We start from the raw sequence: 18,047 nt of genomic DNA, 5'->3' as shown, positions 1-18,047 counted from the left end.
GCATCACTTCACAGTAGTGCGATTTGTTTTCATTGATTTGTGTAGCACGATGTGTCAACGGCATTTACTTTGAATTGGCGTCTCATTCAACATTTGTTTAAATTATTAAATGAGCTTGATTTTATTGAGGGATTGCGAATTGGAAAATGCTACCAGAATGTCTTTATCTCTGCATGTTTCGTCGTCATTTCAGCTGAGCTTCAGCTTTCTGTAGCCATGGCGAAACGCAGGATCACACAAGAGACGTTTGACGCTGTTGTCAAAGAAAATATCGAGGAATTTGATATGGATGCCAGTGAAGCTTTGAGAGAGGCTATAGAGCAGTTTGAGTCTCAAGGTAAATTAAACGTGTGCAAACCAACGTGTCATTGTTTCCTCGTCTGATTAATTATCTGCAGGCATGGTCTCTGTGTCTCCTAATAAATGTACTCTTATTATCCTGAAGGTGTGGACCTGAGTAACATTGTTAAAGCAGTGCCTACTGCTGCCTCTGATGAAAAGGCTGAGGATCAAACCCATGAGGTTCTGCAGGTACACAGCTGTCTGTCTTAATTTGAAACCAAACAGACAGACAGATTTCATTACTTAACTATAACAGTTACAGCCACACCACCAGTTACTTATAGAATATTACACATTGAATTTTTAAATGATTTCTCTCATAGGCTTTAGAGTCACTGAAAAATGCAATCAGTACATCCTCTACATCTAACATAGTGGACGACCTGAAACTGTTCACGGACCAATGTGCATTAGGATTTGCTCAGCGGCATCTGGCGGCTCAAAAGGATGCCTATCCCACAATTCTCGCCTGCTGTCAGAGGGTGGGTGAACAGAAGGAGGCCCTGGTAGCAGCTTTGGCTGCGCTGTCCGCTCTTACAGATGGACAGCCGGACCTCCTGGATGCAAACGGGCAGCAGTTTCTAATGAGCACCTTACGTACACACCAGGAGGACCCTGGAATCAGCTGTCAGTGCATCGGTGCGGTACGCCACTGTTGCCTAAAACACGAGCAGAACAGACAGGATCTGGTAAAGGCTGGAGTGCTGGCCTTACTTACCGGCGCTATCACTAAACACCGTGAGCATTCGGATTTGGTGAGGGAAGCTTGTGCCGCTCTCCGGGTTATGACGTTTGATGATGATGTCCGTGTCCCATTTGGACACGCCCATGAACATGCCAAAATGATTGTTCTGGAACAGAACGGCCTAAGAGTCATTGTGGAAGCTGCTAATGGTACTTGTAAACTTGTATATGTTTCTTAATATTATAGAATGGACTAGAACATTTAGCATATGTTTCTAGGCTTTAGGAAAGGTATAAAAATAGCTGGTTCAATTTATTTGTAGAGTTTCTAGTGTAGTGGTGAGACTAATCAAGGGTGAAGTAAAAATCCATTAAGGGTTTTAAAGTGTATTGATGGCATATACTCTGAGTACTGACGGTTTATTTTTTGCCTCAGCACACCCTAAGAATACCTCCGTCCTCAGTGAACTGTGTGCCACTCTGGCCCGTCTGGCTGTGAGGAATGAGTTCTGCCAGGATATTGTGGATTTAGGAGGACTGAAGTTCATGATGACGCTTCTGGCTGACAATTTGGACTGCCAGGTGAGCAGGTCATTATGTTGAGGGTTACTGGAGCTTTCTTCAGAGAAAAAAAGTTTTACTAAGTAACTTGCCTGTAATTTTTGTCAAAACCAGACAAATATAAAAGAAATATAAATGAGGATTAAGTATAGTATTAGAATATCATTTAAGCAGTGATATTTCAACACATCACAGTGAGACATGCATAGGAATGAGAAGACCATCTACAAAAACCCCATGAGTTCTAATATGAATGTGGTTTTCTAACTATAAAGGACTAACATATCTAACATATCTGTGTGACTCTGCAGGAGCTTGTGAAGCAGGTCCTTGGTGCCTTACGAGCCATTGCAGGAAATGATGATGTCAAAGATGCTATAGTGAATACAGGGGGGACAGAGCTCATCATCATGGCAATGAACCGTCACATGGGGAACGCACAGGTGTGCCCTCACCCCAAATGACAACTTTTTGTAGCATTATTTTGGAATGAGATCCATTGACCTCTTTTAAGAGTTGCTCAGAGATTCTTGCTGGTGAAAAGACAAATTTTACACGGTTCTCATGAAGTTTTTTTGACCATGGCACAGAAAAAGTAATTTTTAAAGAGTCATAAGTAATGTGAATGGAGGGGTATTCAAGATCCTCTGAATGGTGAACTATTAACCAGTAAGATTATGGTATGATTCATCACTTGACATAAACATTTGATATGTAGTTTTACAAAAGATTAGCCTTTCGTACCCTTTGATTATTCTCCTATTCACACATTTTTAGCAGCATTTTGACAGAAGGGTGTAAAATAAAACAGCATAATGTTTTAATTATTTTTAGAAGCACTCACATGTATGGGGCTGTATTCCATAGTGTCAGTTGATATGAAATGCCTGGACATTCCCAGTTTCTTCTGTTCACATTCTTGGGCCTCTGTGTTCTAGATTTGTGAACAGGGCTGTGCTGCCTTGTGTGTTCTTGCTCTGCGTAAACCCAACAACTGCAAAGTCATCATGGAAAATGGAGGGGCCCTTGCTGCACTGCAGGCTATGAAAACTCACCCAGCAGAAGTGAATGTGCAGGTCAGTTCACATAGGCAACTGCATGTCTCCTTGTCCACTCTTAATAGGCAGAGTAGTGCTGTTTGCTTCCATTCCAACATCAAAAACTTATGATAACCACTACACTTGGTTCTTAATTATTTATTTATTTTTTATCCACAGAAATACAATGAGTTATTTCTTTCACAGAATAACATTCAGGAAAGAACTAATACATGAAATCATCATATCCTGTGATTTTATGCTTTTCTCAGAAACAGTCTTGCATGCTGCTGCGGAACCTGGTGTCACGCACTCGTGATTTCAGTAAGTCCATTTTGGAGATGGGAGCAGAGGCTCTGATTGGTCAGGCTTTGGCCTCACACCGTGACTGTGGAGATGTGGCGAGGGCTGCACTTAGGGACCTGGGTTGCCAGGTTGAGCTACGAGAACTGTGGACTGGCAAGAAAGGCAGCATCTCTCATTGAAGACCATCTGACTGTTAGTGCCAAGTTTAGTTTCATTAACACTGCATAGACAACAATAATGGTCAATTATTATGATGCAGTCAAACATTCCTCTGCTATTAAATTTGAATGCACTCTTAAAAGATGCTTGTGATTTTTGAAGCATTGGACATTACAAGATTTCTAGATCCATTTTGACCCAATTTGTTTTTTAGTACAGTCACACCTGATTGAGCCTTTGATCAGCTGAAAAAAGCCTGCCATTGTAGGGCTGCAAGAAATGCAGCACATGTTCTGTTACAGTGTACATATTTTCTATTCCACTATTTAAGTTTTCAGTTCTTCCTTGACTGTGTTCATATTTTTTTTTATGGCTTTGTTTTTGTATTCATAAAATTGATTTATGATTAATGGATCTCTGAAGTCATCATGTTGTTCACCTTTAGTTGTGTCAAGCTTTAAAAAAAAAAAGGTTAAGGTACAGCACAGCACTTTTAAAAGTGCACTTAAATATGATGGTGCTTAGATGGATTATCTCACTGTGGCCAGTGATATTTGTCCAGTTCTCCACCTCATCCGAACGTCTTATGTACTTCCACCTCATCATCTCTTATGTAATATAATCCCTGATTTATTTTTAAAGCAGTAAATAAGGTGGTCTTTCTGTTCATTCATAGCCTGTCTGAGAAACAATGATATATTTGTTTGACCATGCAGCTCAAATGAATCGCAATTTACAGACACTGTAAGAGGGCTGCAGTAGTAGAACCATGATTACCTTTTTCTCTTAAATGCTGCTTAGCCAACTTGTTTGGTCCAGCACTGAAGTGTCACATTAAAGTCTCCCATGCTTTTAATCGTACAGCGAGTGTGAACATTTATATAGCTGGCACAAAATATATCGGCTGGCATGTATTCCCGTTGACAATGATTCTTACACAATTAAGTGTTTCAGAACAGTCAAAACACTGTAATATGTCCAAACCAATAAAGCATAAAAATGCAGTATCTGAAACGTTTGTGTGGATACAAGCAACTATACTTTTTTCAGTGTATGAAAATGTACTGACCCTTTAACCTAGAAACTTCTAGACAAAAACATCAACTCCCACGACGTTGACTATGTCTTGCACACACGCCCCCCAAACAAGCCTATCCAAGCGTGCGCCTTCAAGAGCGGACTACATTTCCAACAATGCAACGACGTCGCCTTTTCTAAGCTTGCTTACTAGTGTCACGAAACAGCATGGATGATGGCAGTTAACGCACTGAAAGTCACATTTGGTGTGATGAACAGGGAAAAACTATGTTTGACAGCTTTGACAGGATAACTGAAAACTTCTAACTTGGATGAACTTTAGTTTCAAGGACTTCTTCATCTTGCAAGATTGCGACGTGATAAGGCACCAGTTCTAGCTGACTAGCTAGCTGACTGGTGGCTAACCTGCTAATTTTGTGTAAGGTTAGCTAACCTTAACTAAACTCAAGAGGAGTGGTTACCAAACTGTCACCGTATTTAAAAAAGATAGTGGTAGTCTGTCTTATTTAGAACACACAAAACATCGTATACCAAGAGCAATCTACAGGTGCTGTCAGAATTTTGGACAGGTAAGGCACACAGATTGTTAAATTATAACATTGTAGACATTGAATAGCTTGACAGCTAACTTGTCGTTGCTTGTTGAAAGGTTTCATACAGATAAGTGGTGTTTGCCTGTCGTACATCAGATGAAGATTGATAATGTCGATCATGTGTCACATCAAGCAATGCTTTTACAAATCTAGTTTTCCTATATATGTGTTTTAATTTCTTGTTTGCGTGATTACTTAACTGTTTGTTGACACATTACGGACGAGGTGTTTCCAAACCTTTTGAGTAACTGGACCGTATATGGCATTTCCGGACGTTTTATGCTACTCATCCGACAGATTAAGAAAACATATCGAAGTATTTACTGCATAGGACGCCACTTGGTTAATCATTTGCTCATTCGTTTTTTCAGCATATTCAGGTAAGTATCTAATGTGTTATATATACTGAGAGGGTATTTAAGAATACTGTACGGCCGTTGTGGACGGTGTCAGATATATCGATTCTGTATCAGATGCATGCATTCTATTCAAGATATCACGTGTCATACAGTAGTTTTAAATCTTATAAATCTTAACACGTCTGGAATCTTGTGGGCATTCCTTGACACATTGATCGAATCATGCAAAGCTACGTTTTGATCATTAGAACCTGTAGGTTATGCGTTTAAAAGTCTTATAGTGTCCTATCTTAAAACAAACATCACTCTTCTTAGGGGCCTTTGCTGGTTTCTATTTTGGCCAAGGTTATTCGTAACAGTTAGTTCAGTTACTGTATGCCATTGTTTTGTATATAATGTTAGTCAAAATCAGTGGCCTGTCGTTTTCCTACGGTTTGTTATGCTGTGTTTTTGAGGAATTCACAAGTGTAATTCATGGGGTATCATGCTGCCAATTCCCGCGAAGATTTGTGGAAAGAAGTAGCAGGACATGTAAACGCGTAAATAGTCCTGCTAATCTTATTACTGAAACGTTACTGTGGACTACTCACAGCTTATTAAGCAACCGCATGCTATACAGAAATAAATCCAGTTAACAGCTATGATGATTTTTTTAGCATTGTTTTATCAACATTTTTGAATGTAGGCTACCTTATTGCTGTCTAAGGCTTGGTCCTTTCTCTTTGTTCCTGCAGTTCCAACGGTGTCAAGAGGTCGTGGCACCTGGTGAAAATCAAATATAAAGTCACTGTGTGAATTAGTAAGAAAAAGTGGATTTAAGTTTAAAAAGTAGTATAAAATCTAGAAATACTTCCTTGGTCTTAAAATATTCAACAGTTAAAATAACCAAGGGCATTCTTTAAAGTGAACAGTAAAAAAAAAATAAGAGAAGGATCAGAAGGGATTACAGCTGAATACATCAACAAGTTGAGAACAGTTTCCAACTCCAGTGTGTTTAATAGGCTACTTAAACATATTAACTGTGCAAAAAGAGGTGTATAAAGCAGAATAAAGCTTCATTTCTATTAGGGTTTCAAGAAATAACAGTAGTAGTAGTAATAATAATTATAATAATAATAATAATAGTAATAACAATAGTTTCTGCTCTGTTTCTGTTCTTTCTATTTTCAATTTTTTGTCAGGTTTTTATATGGGATTGTTGAAATTTAGATGAGCTATAAGTATATTTGCAGAGATTGCAATAAGGGCATACCAAGTTAAGATGTTAACCATGTGATATGAAAAACCCTGAGTTGAACCCAAAGTTAACTTGATAAAATGTGAACTGTGCTTCATGGCACCGTTCCACTTACAGGGAACAACAGCTGTTTTGTGATGTTCTTTTGTAATCAATTTTTACATGAAGAGATTTGATGTTAATAACACTTCTACTGTGACACACTTGGATGCAGGTCTGTGTTTTTCCATCACACTGAGGCAGATTGTTTTTCAGTAATTTGCTTTCTTTGTAACTGCAGCTGTATTAGGTCTTGTAAATACTCTATTATGTGAGGTAATGTAGCCTGTCTGGGAATTCTGTGCACAAAGCTTTGCTGTTCTGCTTGGCAGAATTACTGTAAAGTGATCTATCTGTTGGGAGACAAGGTGAGGATGTTAGGGAGGGAGGAATGATGGTAAAAGACTTACAGGAAAGAAAAGTTGAGAGTTTAGAGAGAGAATTTGGGTCTTTTGGAGACAAGTGGATGAAGAAGTTTCTGATACCTGGGTGTGTTATAGAAAGAAAGAGGGAATATGTGCAGGCATATGTAAGAAGGAAAACGGGGTTTGGGGTCAGAGGAGAGAGACTTAGAGAGAGGAGAAGGGGACGTCAGGATTCTGGCATAAACCCAGTAAATGGAATGGTGATGCCAGCCCCTGTTGCCTTGACGACTCAACACTGACTTTTGTTTGGTTTTGTTCTTTTTGTTCCTCTCTTTTCTCTTCCTTTCTTCCATCTCTACACTTGTCCTCATTAACTGTGTTTTTGTATAATGGCTGACCAGAAGAAAACGATAGCCAATCACTTTTTAAATTTGATTCCATTTAGTCTGTTACATTTATTTTCGCTGCATTAAGCAGCAAGTTTGAGCCGTAATGCGACTTATTCAGTTAGGACGGTCACGTGAATGACCATTGAGATTGGCAGATTATTTCAGCCGTGGTCTGCCGCTGGTCACATTCTTACCCCACTTGCCGTTGTGTAATACGCAGATGCATATTGACGGAGTGGCCAACTACTGCGGATGTTGTCACTGTAAAAATGTTTGATAGCATTAGCTCTTGTGTCTGTCAGGTTGATATGTGTTCATCCACGGTTGGAAGATCCTTTTTCCATTGGCCACGCAGGAAAACCTTTCACCCACATGGCCGCTCTCCAGTCCAGAAATGTTTGACGTTCATAACTCGACACTTTGTTGCTGGCCCGCTACTTGGTGACTTATAATAGCACTGAAATCTAGGCCAGGGTTGATAAGGACGCACCTTAGAAGGTAGCTTCAGAAGCACTCTGACTATTCCTTGTCAAAATTCCAATGTGTCATCTTGGTTGTTTGCAAGATTCCTCATAAAATCTGGTCCTTTTGTACTTTATTGTCACACTCGACAGGCAACCGAAGGGCCTATAAAATGAGTGATATGCGGTGTAAAATGGGAAAGATGATAACCAGCGTAACTGGTAAATAAATCATAAATAAATCAGAAGTGTTTACATTTGCAATAAGCCCAATCGGAAGGCGGCATGTTTACATCTGTCTTTTTGTTGCCTTTTCAGTGAAGAATTCAACATTTGAGCTGCCAGTAGATGTTTTACCGCGCGTTGGCCTTTTGCCTGTGATTTGATCTTAGCAAGTCTTTTTGTGAAGGCCGTGTGACTTAGCAGAATAGCTACTCTGTGTTCCATTTTTTTTTTCTTCCTTAAGCTGGTTTCACGTGAATGAATGATATTTAACCATCTACTGCTGTGTCATGTTACGACATGTCAGGCCGGGAACATTTGTAAAAGTGTATTTTCATTCATGTCAGTATGACTGTTACAATACAGTAACAGGATTGGCATTCAGGAAGTGTGATTGTTTTGTAGCAAGGAAGAACTCAAAAAGGAAACTATCTAGAAAAAGAATTCCAAAAAACCCCTTGAGATAAGACTTTAGAGAGGCATTGAAAAGAAGTTTATGTGTTACTGGTAAACTAAAGTAAACCACTCTGATGTTACTGACAAACTAAAGTAAACCACTTGTAGCAAACTAAACTAAACCACTCCTGATAGTACTTAATTGCCCTGTTGTGCTCTGTTTGATGTATTGAGCTTTGATTGTGATTCTGTTTTTTTGTTGTAGGAAGTCGTGGTCCCCGGCTTGAGTCCAGAATCGGCCAGCGATCCCTGCGGAGGGTTGTTGTGTATGAGCGGACAGGGGTGGGTATGGGGAATGGAGTACAGGAACGGCAGGGAGCGCTGACACGGGGCGAAGTGCTGCCACTTCCCTCCTCCAGCCAATCAGAGGTAAGAATACTCAATTCCGAACCCTCCTATTACATAAGACATCAGTGGGGTACCATGTATGCTCTCCTCTGGTTGCTTAGAGGATGCGATAGTTTGACACCTATCATTTCAGATGGTGCCCAATGTTGTCATCGTATGATTTTTGTGTATTTCAATAATTAAGGATCTGGTTTTCATAGTTCTGTTGTTATTTCTGTATTGTAATGAAACACCCTCTGATCAGATTCTGACTAATGTATCTCTCAGAGTTGGTTTGTCTGAGTATCCTCAAAGAAACCATCAATATTTCCATAAACATGCATAGTGGTAAATAATAAATCAGTAAGAGACAATGTATGATTTGGAACAGACAGTGGCAATCGTAAAGTTCCCTTTTTGCAAGAGATGGTTGTTCAGTCCTGGTTGCACATCTAAAAAATGTTCTTGTGTAAATGAGGAGAAAATGTGTGTTTTCCTGAACATGGATTAGTAGAATGAGGTTTACATTCTTGTCTGCAAAAATAATACCCCGTAGACTCTTGAGTAAGAATACCTCAGTCAGGGTTTTTAAGAGGATTTGGTTTCTGGTAGCTGGTTTCAGTCACAAAGAAATATGAGGCATTCTCTCCCTCTCCATGCTTCAGAACTGACAAATATATTTCAGACAGTATCATAAATCATTACTGTCCACGATTATATCTAGAAAACAGACTTTGACAATGTGGACAAAACGTTTTCTCCAGTGATCATTCACCTTGTGATGTTGTGAGACAACATTCGTGCTTTTGGACAGGGCATTTTGTAACTGGTAAAAACAGGTTCATATCTACAGTGTGTTCATCTTAGTCGTGATACAAGAGGTCATTGTGTTTTATCTTTGTTTATCACCTTTTGTGAAAGACATGTAAAGATTGCAGTAACAACACTATGCCTTAGCATTCCTTAACTACTCATTTTTATGGTTTAGTTTGTGAAGCTACTTAGGCTTCCATGTGTTTCTATAAATTGTGGCTTTTAAATTTAGACTTAAGTCAACCGTGAATTATACAACTTCTAAAGGCATAAGTAGGTATTAAATATTGTTTGTCTGACAACATGCTTTCAAAATGGGAGTAATTTAGGCAGTAATGACAGCTTTTGACTTAATATTATCCACTTTGCTCTTAAGGCACTGTAAATATACCAAATACCTCAAAAACCTTACATAAACAAGCATGAGGTTTATTCCACAACAAACATAAGAAATATATTCTTTATTTATGTTGAGCACGTAACAAGCATGTTATTTAGTGAAGTGTCTGATACTCTGGTGTCTCCTGGCTTAATGATCTACTACAGCACAAACACAGTTCAGAGCAGTCTTATATGTAGATCAGCCAGACACCAGACAACATTGCAGAGCAGGACATGGGCTTTAACAATAGACTATATTATATTTGAATATTCAGATTCATTCCTGGGAACAGGTTACCTCTGTTGTAATATTCTGATTCAGTCCCAGGAACAGGCTACATTTTGTTATAGTTTTCCTTTTGAAGTGACCACCTGTGTGTGTGTGTGTGTGTGTGTGTGTGTGTTTGTGTAGGGTTTTAAGCAGAGTCGCTCAGTGCTGAACTCCCTGTTGTCTGGAGCATTTGCTGGTGCTGTGGCCAAAACAGCTGTGGCACCTCTGGATAGAACCAAGATCATCTTTCAAGGTAAGATCCAGCCCGTTCAAAGAATTCAAGATCCAGCCCGTTCAAAGAATTCAAGATCCAGCCTGTTCAAATAATTCCATGGCTGTGTGGTTTCAGTCTGTTCCATTCCATTCTACTGCAGTAAAAACAAAAAGCCAAATAGAAATCTGTTTATCAGTAAGAGAACCTTACAAACTAAAATCAAGTGAACTTTTGGCAAACCTATGGCTATATATGCTTAAGAGAGACAAAATTATATTTTAATATGAAATAATTTTTGTTTTGTTTTTTTTTTCCATTTCGTTCTTTAGTGTCTTCTAACAGATTCTCTGCTAAGGTGAGTCATATTTGTATGTGTAAAAAAAAAAAGCAGTTGATGACCTGTGTGTGTGTGAGGCAAGATAATCTCAGCATTAGATAATGCCAGTGAATACCGGGAAAAGGATAAGCTTGATGAAGATGAATGTAGATGAATCACTGGGCTGTCTGTTGTCTCTTAAACAGGAGGCTTACAGATTGATCTACCGCACGTACTTGAAGGATGGCTTTTTCAGTCTGTGGAGAGGAAACTCAGCCACCATGGTGCGAGTCATTCCCTACGCCGCCATCCAGTTCTGCGCCCATGAGCAGTACAAGAGACTACTGGGCGGATACTATGGCTTCCAGGGGAGGTGAGTGACACCGACAGTTAATTAGATCACTAACAACAAGAATTTTGACTGTTTGAAATGTTTCAGAAAATATAGAAAAATTAAAATATTTCTTCCCCATAGCTAGCTAGCTAGATAGACAGACAGACAGATAGAATAGACAGATAGATGGATCGACAGATGTAAAGTTGTCTTTGATAGCTGTGATTTCTGGATAGCAGGTCTCCTGCCTTGTTTGTTATGTGTATGAGGTCAGCCATAACAGTAGGGGAGTTGATGACTGATAATATCACATGACTCAAGGCTGTCAGCATACACACACACACACACACACACACACAAACACAGCTACTGAGCCTCAACTGGAGCATTCACAGTGACCGAAGACTCGGCACACCTCTGTTATGTTCCACTGTGTTCCCAGTCACTTAAAAGTGATTCATGACCGCATTCGTATTTGTGGTTTTGTCTGTTTGAGTGTCTTTAGTTTGATGAAGCGCCGCCCAAAAATTGAAATGATAAATTTCCTCAGCTTTATCACAGTACCCAGAGAGTTACTGTTTGCACTGTTTAATTATTGATGGCAGAATGAGACAGGCATTAGCATCAGCTTTTTTGGGACAAACACAGGACAAATAAAGGAGAATAGCTCTCAGATGAATCGTGTCAAAGCAGCACTCATCCAAGGATTCTTCATTATGTTGACATTTATTTATTTACCGTGTTTTTTTTTTTTTCATTTAACGCTGCGTAAACTCATCCTACGGTGAGGCTCGGTCAGAGCTGGGCTCATGTGACTGGATGCCTGTGTCTGTGTTTCAGGGCGCTGCCCCCCGTGCCAAGGTTATTGGCGGGATCTCTGGCGGGCACCACAGCAGCCATGCTGACGTACCCTCTGGACATGGTCCGTGCCAGGATGGCGGTCACTCCCAAAGAAATGTAGGGGTTACGACTGTTTTACTACACCGTCATTGACTGTACACGCTGTATCACTCTGCACTGTTTATGAACCAAGCATTTAGCCAAGTGCTTAAGTGCAGCTGAAAGGGATGACATTAAAAACTTATATCTAATTTTTCCCTTAAAATTAATGACCACATATTTATGTGATCACAGTTAAACTGTGGCACTGAGTATGAGCGGAGACAGTTTCCTGTTCTATGACATATCTTACATTTGTACATCTAAAGTAAATGACTATTTACACTTGCAGAAGTGGTGTAATAAATGGTGGAGTAATAGCCAGTGATGTTCTGCTGAGCATTACGCTGTGCTGTTGATAAGGCGGGTCAATTCTTTGCTCAGGTACAGTAATATAATGCACGTGTTTGCTCGGATCTCTCGTGAGGAGGGACTGAAGACTCTCTACAGAGGCTTCACTCCCACCATACTGGGCGTAGTGCCATACGCTGGCCTCAGCTTCTTCACCTACGAGACTCTAAAGAAACTCCATGCAGGTACACACCGTGTGTGTGTGTGTGTGTGTGTGTGTGTGTGTGTGAGAGACAGAGAGAGAGAAACAGAGGAACAGTATTCTGGCTGTATGTAATGTATTAGGGTCCATCTTGTATGTTACTGAGATATGAGTAAACCAAATTACTCATGGTATCATATGTATTTATACATGAAATTGCCGCAAAGTAAGTCATAAGAATTGGCCTGCCGCTTTTAAAGGACTGCTGTAATAGGTCATTCGTCTGTTACTTATTGGCTATTTTCCCTCTGCACAGGCTGAAGCACCACTACCAGTTAAATTGATCGTTTGGACATTGCTCTAACTTTCAGTGTTACCATGGTAACACTTAGCTTGGCTGTTTCTCTTACAGAACGCACTGGACGCATGCAGCCATACTCGTATGAGAGACTGGCTTTTGGAGCGTGTGCAGGCCTCATCGGTCAGTCTGCCTCTTACCCCCTTGACGTGGTGCGGAGACGCATGCAGACGGCTGGGGTGACCGGTCATACCTACGGCACCATCACCGGCACCATGAGAGAGATTGTGGCCGAGGAGGGCGTCATTCGAGGCTTGTACAAGGGCCTCAGCATGAACTGGGTCAAGGGTCCTATAGCTGTGGGCATCAGTTTCATGACATTTGACCTGACACAAATCCTCCTGCGAAAGATGCAGAAACTGGGTTATACTTCTCGGTAACCTGCAGGGGGCGACAGAGAGACAAGCAAACCTAGAGAGGGTTTTGAGAGGTTTTCCTTTTGAAAACAAAGAGAAAAGACTTTACCTGTTACACAACCACTGTGTATCTGTGTTAGCAGAAGAAGATGGGAAAGATTTTGCCATGAAACAGATAAGTTTTTTTTTTTTCCCCCCAAACTTGTGTAGAGCGTGAAAAAAGGTGAGATATTAACAGGAGAAATAACGAGAAAGTGACTGTTGTCTCGGTTGAGAAAAAAAGAAAGCTTAAAAAACAAACAAGCAAACAAGCAAAGAAAGGAGGGGATAAGACATGAGCTATGACACCTCCCCCTGCATGTCCCTGCTAAAGCCGGCAGAGCAGAGGAGACAGTAAGTCTGTCAGCTTTTGAAATGTTCTGAAACCACCCTGTCATCTCTCATATACTAACAAAGAGATCACATGGACAGGGAAACAGAATTGTTTTTTTTGTGTGTGTGTATGTGTGTGTGGGTGTGTGTTTCTAATTACGCTGTGAAAATGATAAGTTTTAGTTATTGTTTGCTGATGAGTCAGCAAGGTGTATCCTTGATTCAGCAGGGTGTTACACACAGTGTGTGACTGGTACGTTCAGAGACGTGTTGAATGTTCGGCCTGTATATTTACCTTTCGAGTAGAGGTCATTTACACTGCCGTAGCACAAGTGCAGCAGAAAAAGAGATCCACAAAGTGGATTATGCTCAGACATGTCATTTCCTATATTTCTTCATATACCCACAATACAAGACAAGGTTCAGTGTGCTCTGTATTTGGAGTTCTTCTTGTTCTTCTTCTTCCTCTTCTTCCTTTTCTTGTTCTTCTTCTTTTTCTTCTCTGTTTAGTGTTAACGATTATCCTAAAAAAAAAAAAAAAAAAAAAGGCCATTTCTTCCTCTCTTCCACGTTATGGTATCTATTTGCCTTTAAATATGCAGAGAAACATGCAGGCTTGATTTTCTGACTGCTTTCGTCTATGTATTCAACAGTAATATATAGGGCAACAACTAAACAAGCATTTCAGCTCAGTGGTGCTGTACTGGCTCATATTGGAAGAGAACCGGTCGTTGGCCTCTGAAAGACATGCACATGAGGGAGAATAACGTCCATCCGTAAGCGTAGAGAAATACTAACCACGAGAAATACTAACCACACGCAGACGCTTTGGCAAGGCTACAGACATGTGAAAGAGGTATGCACAGGTGTATTCTGGGCACATGCCAGCTCGTGCTCTGTGTTTTTTGTGTGTGTGTGTGTGTGTGTGTGTGTGTGTGGTTAATTTTAGCTGTGGGTTCCCATCTCATGTTAAATGCTATCTGGTGCTTCTAAGCTTAGCTTTTGCACAGAGGGAACTCACACTGTGTGTGTTGTTTCACATGCCTCATTTTGAGTGCTCAGAGCAGCTGTATGTTTGCATGTGTGTGAGTAGTTTGAAGAAAGAGTCTGCCCCTAGTGTGTGTGGGTGTGTGTGTGTGTGTGTGTGTGTGTGTGTGTGTGTGTGTGTGTGTGTGTCTCAATGAAAGAGGGAGTGCCACTTAGATGTCAGGCCCTGACTCCACTGTATGGAGGCCTAATCTGAAGGGACAAGCTGTTAATGTACATATTTGTGTGTGTGTGTGTGAGTTTAATTAGCCCCCGCTGTGATTTTAACTGTGTGTCTGTCTTTTATTTTCATATACCCTAAACATGGTTTGGATGTGAACTGGTTAGCAGTAAGCTGTGATGGCTGCTAAAGGTCTGAGTTGCACGAGTCCACCTCGCTGGTTCTGCCCAGCTCAGGACTGTTCTGAATCCTGAAGTGCCTGGAGATAAAAGTGTAAAAAAAAAAAAAAACTATATGTATTGAAACATGGTTCTCACACTAATGCTTTTCTCTGTAACTTTTATGTCCTCTGGTGACACAGTATCGTTGTGAAATTGTAATAACCTGTTTCATAGGTGATTATAATATGACGCTGGTTCTTCAAGACAGATATCTAAAATTATATGCATGCATCAAACAACTTTATTATAGTATTCTGGTAGCTTCATGGTCAGTGGTTCAACAGCAGTATTAATCAGTTGGTTGCTTCCAGATGTAACATGACAATGCAAACAATACAGGAACGCGTGAGCAGGAGGTGGGACTTTCCATGGCCCTCCGTCATAGGACACAAATACACTGCTAATCTGTGTGGTCTTAGTTTCGCCTGAACACGCAACACACCACGAACAAGGTCAGACAGAATGAAGAAATCTACTGTAATGATGGGTGATCTCGCCTGCAATTTTTATCTCCGCTATGCAACCCACCGTAGCTCCCCCTTTCTTTACGTTTTTTTTAAACAGTGTCACATTGGTTCAGAAGACCCTTTACGCGTCCTCTGACGCAAAAGTGCTCCTGCCGACTTAAGTTACGAAAAAAAAAACAATCTCGGACATCGCCCGTCACCTCCCCGATGGCCTTACGTGAGTTTAGAAAAGAGAGAGAGTGTTTTAGCCCTGAAACACACTCCCTGACTATTTACAAAAACTTAAGATCTTGTGAAGTCACTCTGACTAGACAATCAAACTATGCCAAAGCACAGTTCAACCCTCAACAGTTTGTAGACTGGTGGCGCCATTTGAGTTCTTAATTTGCAATTCCAAGGGGCCTATGAAATCCTTATTTTGAGAAACAAGCAAACAAAAAACGTAAGTTAGGTGGTCTGTGAGATGTGAATGGTATTGTCAGCGGAGACTGATTAAGACTGATTCAGGTGGAAGTGAAACGGCACTAACCTCAGCAGTGATTAGAAGCATTAGAGTTGCCATAGGCTGATGTGGTGATATTTGCATTATATGCACATGACACAAGTATAGTAAAAAAAAAAAAAAAACATATACTTGCTGTGTCTAATGTTTGTAATTTATCTAAACAAACTAATTAAATGAGTTTCCATGCAACCATTTTTTTTGTAAATGTGAAGATTTGTGCCAAGAGAATGTATATTAAACTAATATCTTCAATTATTTGTGTAGATGTGGAATTATTTTCTCTTATAAAGTACTTTGTATCTCTTTGATTTCAAGTGAACTTATTTCCCTCTATTTTTACACGGAAGATTTATTCATTGTGTCGGAGCTTTTGTTTTGATTTACATGTTCGATTTAATACATCATAGATTGTTGGCCGTTCCATTGATTTAGCAGAAATAATCCACTAGAGGGAGCCGTACGTCCATTTTAGAGTGAAAACTTCTTACGCCTAGTCTTTAAAACCAGTTGAACCCAATGAACAGATATAGGATCAGTGTTTTTCATTCTTCTCATACTGAATGGAACAATAAAAGTAACATAAACAAAGCTTTATGTTGTAGAGGGTAAAACTTGCACCTTAATGTCTTTGTTGAAATGACAGAAAACAGAAGATTTTTGAGAAATGTCATCTTCGAAGTTTCATCCTAAATGAAATACCGCACACATCCAATAAAATATTTACATTTGAAAATGTACTAAACTATCCCCAGGGCCCTAGTCCAACATGTTCACATTTCAGCAGCTGGAGGCTTACAAATGGGACTGTGAGTGAGGCTTTGTCAGTCAGTCCAATAGATGGCTCCACAGGACAGTTTTATGACAGGAGACCTTTCCTTTGTCCATGCCCTGAACTTGACCTTGACATTCCCTGCCTCGCAGGTCACTCCACACCTCCAATCCTGTATCATATTGTGAGACTGAATCCCGCCCTTTGATCAGTTTTAATGAGTTTAACGCTTGCCTTTTATGAATAACCATAATATATCTGAGAGATATTTTTGGCAGTTCCCCGTTTTGTAATTTGTAAATCAAGCTGTATCAGATTGTATGCAGAATGAGAGAATTCATAGTCAGCTCACTGCAGCGGCCTGGAAAGTTCAGTTCCACTGATTTTTTTTTTGTGTAATTTGGATAGTCTTTTCTTTTTTTCTTGTAATCAAACTGTATTTTTCAATGGTATTTTTGAAGGATCTTCCCATTTTTCGACTCCTTTTCTGCCTCATTCTGTCTGTCACATGGCTGTGGTTGAGTTCCAGTGGACTGCCACCTCTTCCTGTGACACTGAAGGTGCCAGGATGTGAACAAAAGAAAAAGATGGCAAAGAGAAGACATGAGGAGCTAAAGAGTGGGGGTGGGGTTATACCAGCACTGGAGGGTGAGGGAGGAGGGGACAGGAGATGCGGTTGCTATGGGTACTTGGAACAGTGCCAGGTAAAGGGAGAATATATATTTGCATGTATTCAAATACCCCCATGAATAATTTACAACCTGGGATCTCAACGCACTGGACAATAGATGCTGATATTTTCACACATCTGAGGTTGGTTTTTTTTCCCACTGTTTCTCTCTCGCACACAAATACACACATACATACTCCCTGTGTTTATGTCCATTAGTTTTATGAAGATAAAATGGAGGCATAATGATGGTAATGTGTAGTAGTAAAATAACATTACATTACAGTGTGAGGTGTGAACTCCCAGTTTTTGGTAACACTGATTCTACATCTTAAGTATTTTGAATCCATTATATGTCCTTTACATGTCAGTCCCACCATTCTTGATACCTACATGTGAAATCTAAGGAATCTGGACAACAGAAGGACAATAGAATTTATAGTAATGTTAGAACAAGTCAGGGCATGGGTTCCTGCTCATTGTCACTTATTGTAGTTATTGGAGTCACATAATGTACATGCCCCACTAAAAATCAGTTGGAGAAAATGTATTTTGGAGAATGTAGGATAGGTATATATTTCATTGTACGGATTGTAATCTGCTTTTGATTGTAATGTGTTTTTTTTTTCCTGAATGGTTTTTGCTGTTGAAAAGCTTATGCTCCGCCTCTGTGTATCTTACCATGAGAAACTGTACAGAGTTGTTTATTGGCTTACTGTGCAGCACAGGAAATGATGTCATGAAGGATATAGCATGAACTGGAAGATTCCATTAGACCAGAGGGAG

At 40.0% G+C, this 18,047-nt stretch overlaps 2 protein-coding genes across 3 annotated transcripts; both read left to right on the top strand.

The window, feature by feature from the left end:
* The first annotated feature begins 205 nt into the window (after positions 1-205).
* On the top strand, positions 206-3,195 carry armc6 (armadillo repeat containing 6). 2 transcript variants are annotated; one of them, XM_030775589.1, is made up of 7 exons: positions 206-337; positions 446-531; positions 666-1,236; positions 1,463-1,608; positions 1,899-2,030; positions 2,526-2,663; positions 2,897-3,195. In XM_030775589.1, the coding sequence occupies exons 1-7, from the start codon at positions 217-219 to the stop codon at positions 3,107-3,109; spliced, it is 1,407 nt and encodes a 468-aa protein (XP_030631449.1). In that variant the 5' UTR covers positions 206-216; the 3' UTR covers positions 3,110-3,195. The 2 variants fall into 2 exon arrangements, with proteins under 2 accessions (XP_030631449.1, XP_030631448.1); XM_030775588.1 differs by having other exon boundaries at positions 1,463-1,622; positions 1,892-2,030.
* Positions 3,196-4,352: 1,157 nt separating this feature from the next.
* On the top strand, positions 4,353-14,572 carry slc25a42 (solute carrier family 25 member 42). The gene is made up of 8 exons (XM_030773584.1): positions 4,353-4,696; positions 8,454-8,617; positions 10,182-10,293; positions 10,584-10,609; positions 10,777-10,943; positions 11,745-11,861; positions 12,228-12,379; positions 12,749-14,572. The coding sequence occupies exons 2-8, from the start codon at positions 8,537-8,539 to the stop codon at positions 13,072-13,074; spliced, it is 981 nt and encodes a 326-aa protein (XP_030629444.1). The 5' UTR covers positions 4,353-4,696; positions 8,454-8,536; the 3' UTR covers positions 13,075-14,572.
* Positions 14,573-18,047: the final 3,475 nt, after the last annotated feature.

The sequence above is a fragment of the Chanos chanos genome, chromosome 5 (genome assembly GCF_902362185.1).
Source record: "Chanos chanos chromosome 5, fChaCha1.1, whole genome shotgun sequence".
Taxonomy (NCBI): domain Eukaryota; kingdom Metazoa; phylum Chordata; class Actinopteri; order Gonorynchiformes; family Chanidae; genus Chanos; species Chanos chanos.
Note: the sequence above shows the minus strand (reverse complement) of the source record. Positions and strands in the feature narration are given on the sequence as shown.

What these genes read in the sequence shown, in the direction of transcription:
- slc25a42 (XM_030773584.1), top strand. Translation starts at nt 8,537, where the DNA reads ATGGGGAATGGAGTACAGGAACGGCAGGGAGCGCTGACACGGGGCGAA. An exon ending in CCTCCTCCAGCCAATCAGAG is followed by an intron (nt 8,618 to 10,181) that starts GTAAGAATACTC and finishes GTGTTTGTGTAG; the next exon opens with GGTTTTAAGCAGAGTCGCTC. An exon ending in AACCAAGATCATCTTTCAAG is followed by an intron (nt 10,294 to 10,583) that starts GTAAGATCCAGC and finishes TTCGTTCTTTAG; the next exon opens with TGTCTTCTAACAGATTCTCT.
- armc6 (XM_030775588.1), top strand. Translation starts at nt 217, where the DNA reads ATGGCGAAACGCAGGATCACACAAGAGACGTTTGACGCTGTTGTCAAA. An exon ending in GTCACATGGGGAACGCACAG is followed by an intron (nt 2,031 to 2,525) that starts GTGTGCCCTCAC and finishes TCTGTGTTCTAG; the next exon opens with ATTTGTGAACAGGGCTGTGC. An exon ending in CAGCAGAAGTGAATGTGCAG is followed by an intron (nt 2,664 to 2,896) that starts GTCAGTTCACAT and finishes TGCTTTTCTCAG; the next exon opens with AAACAGTCTTGCATGCTGCT.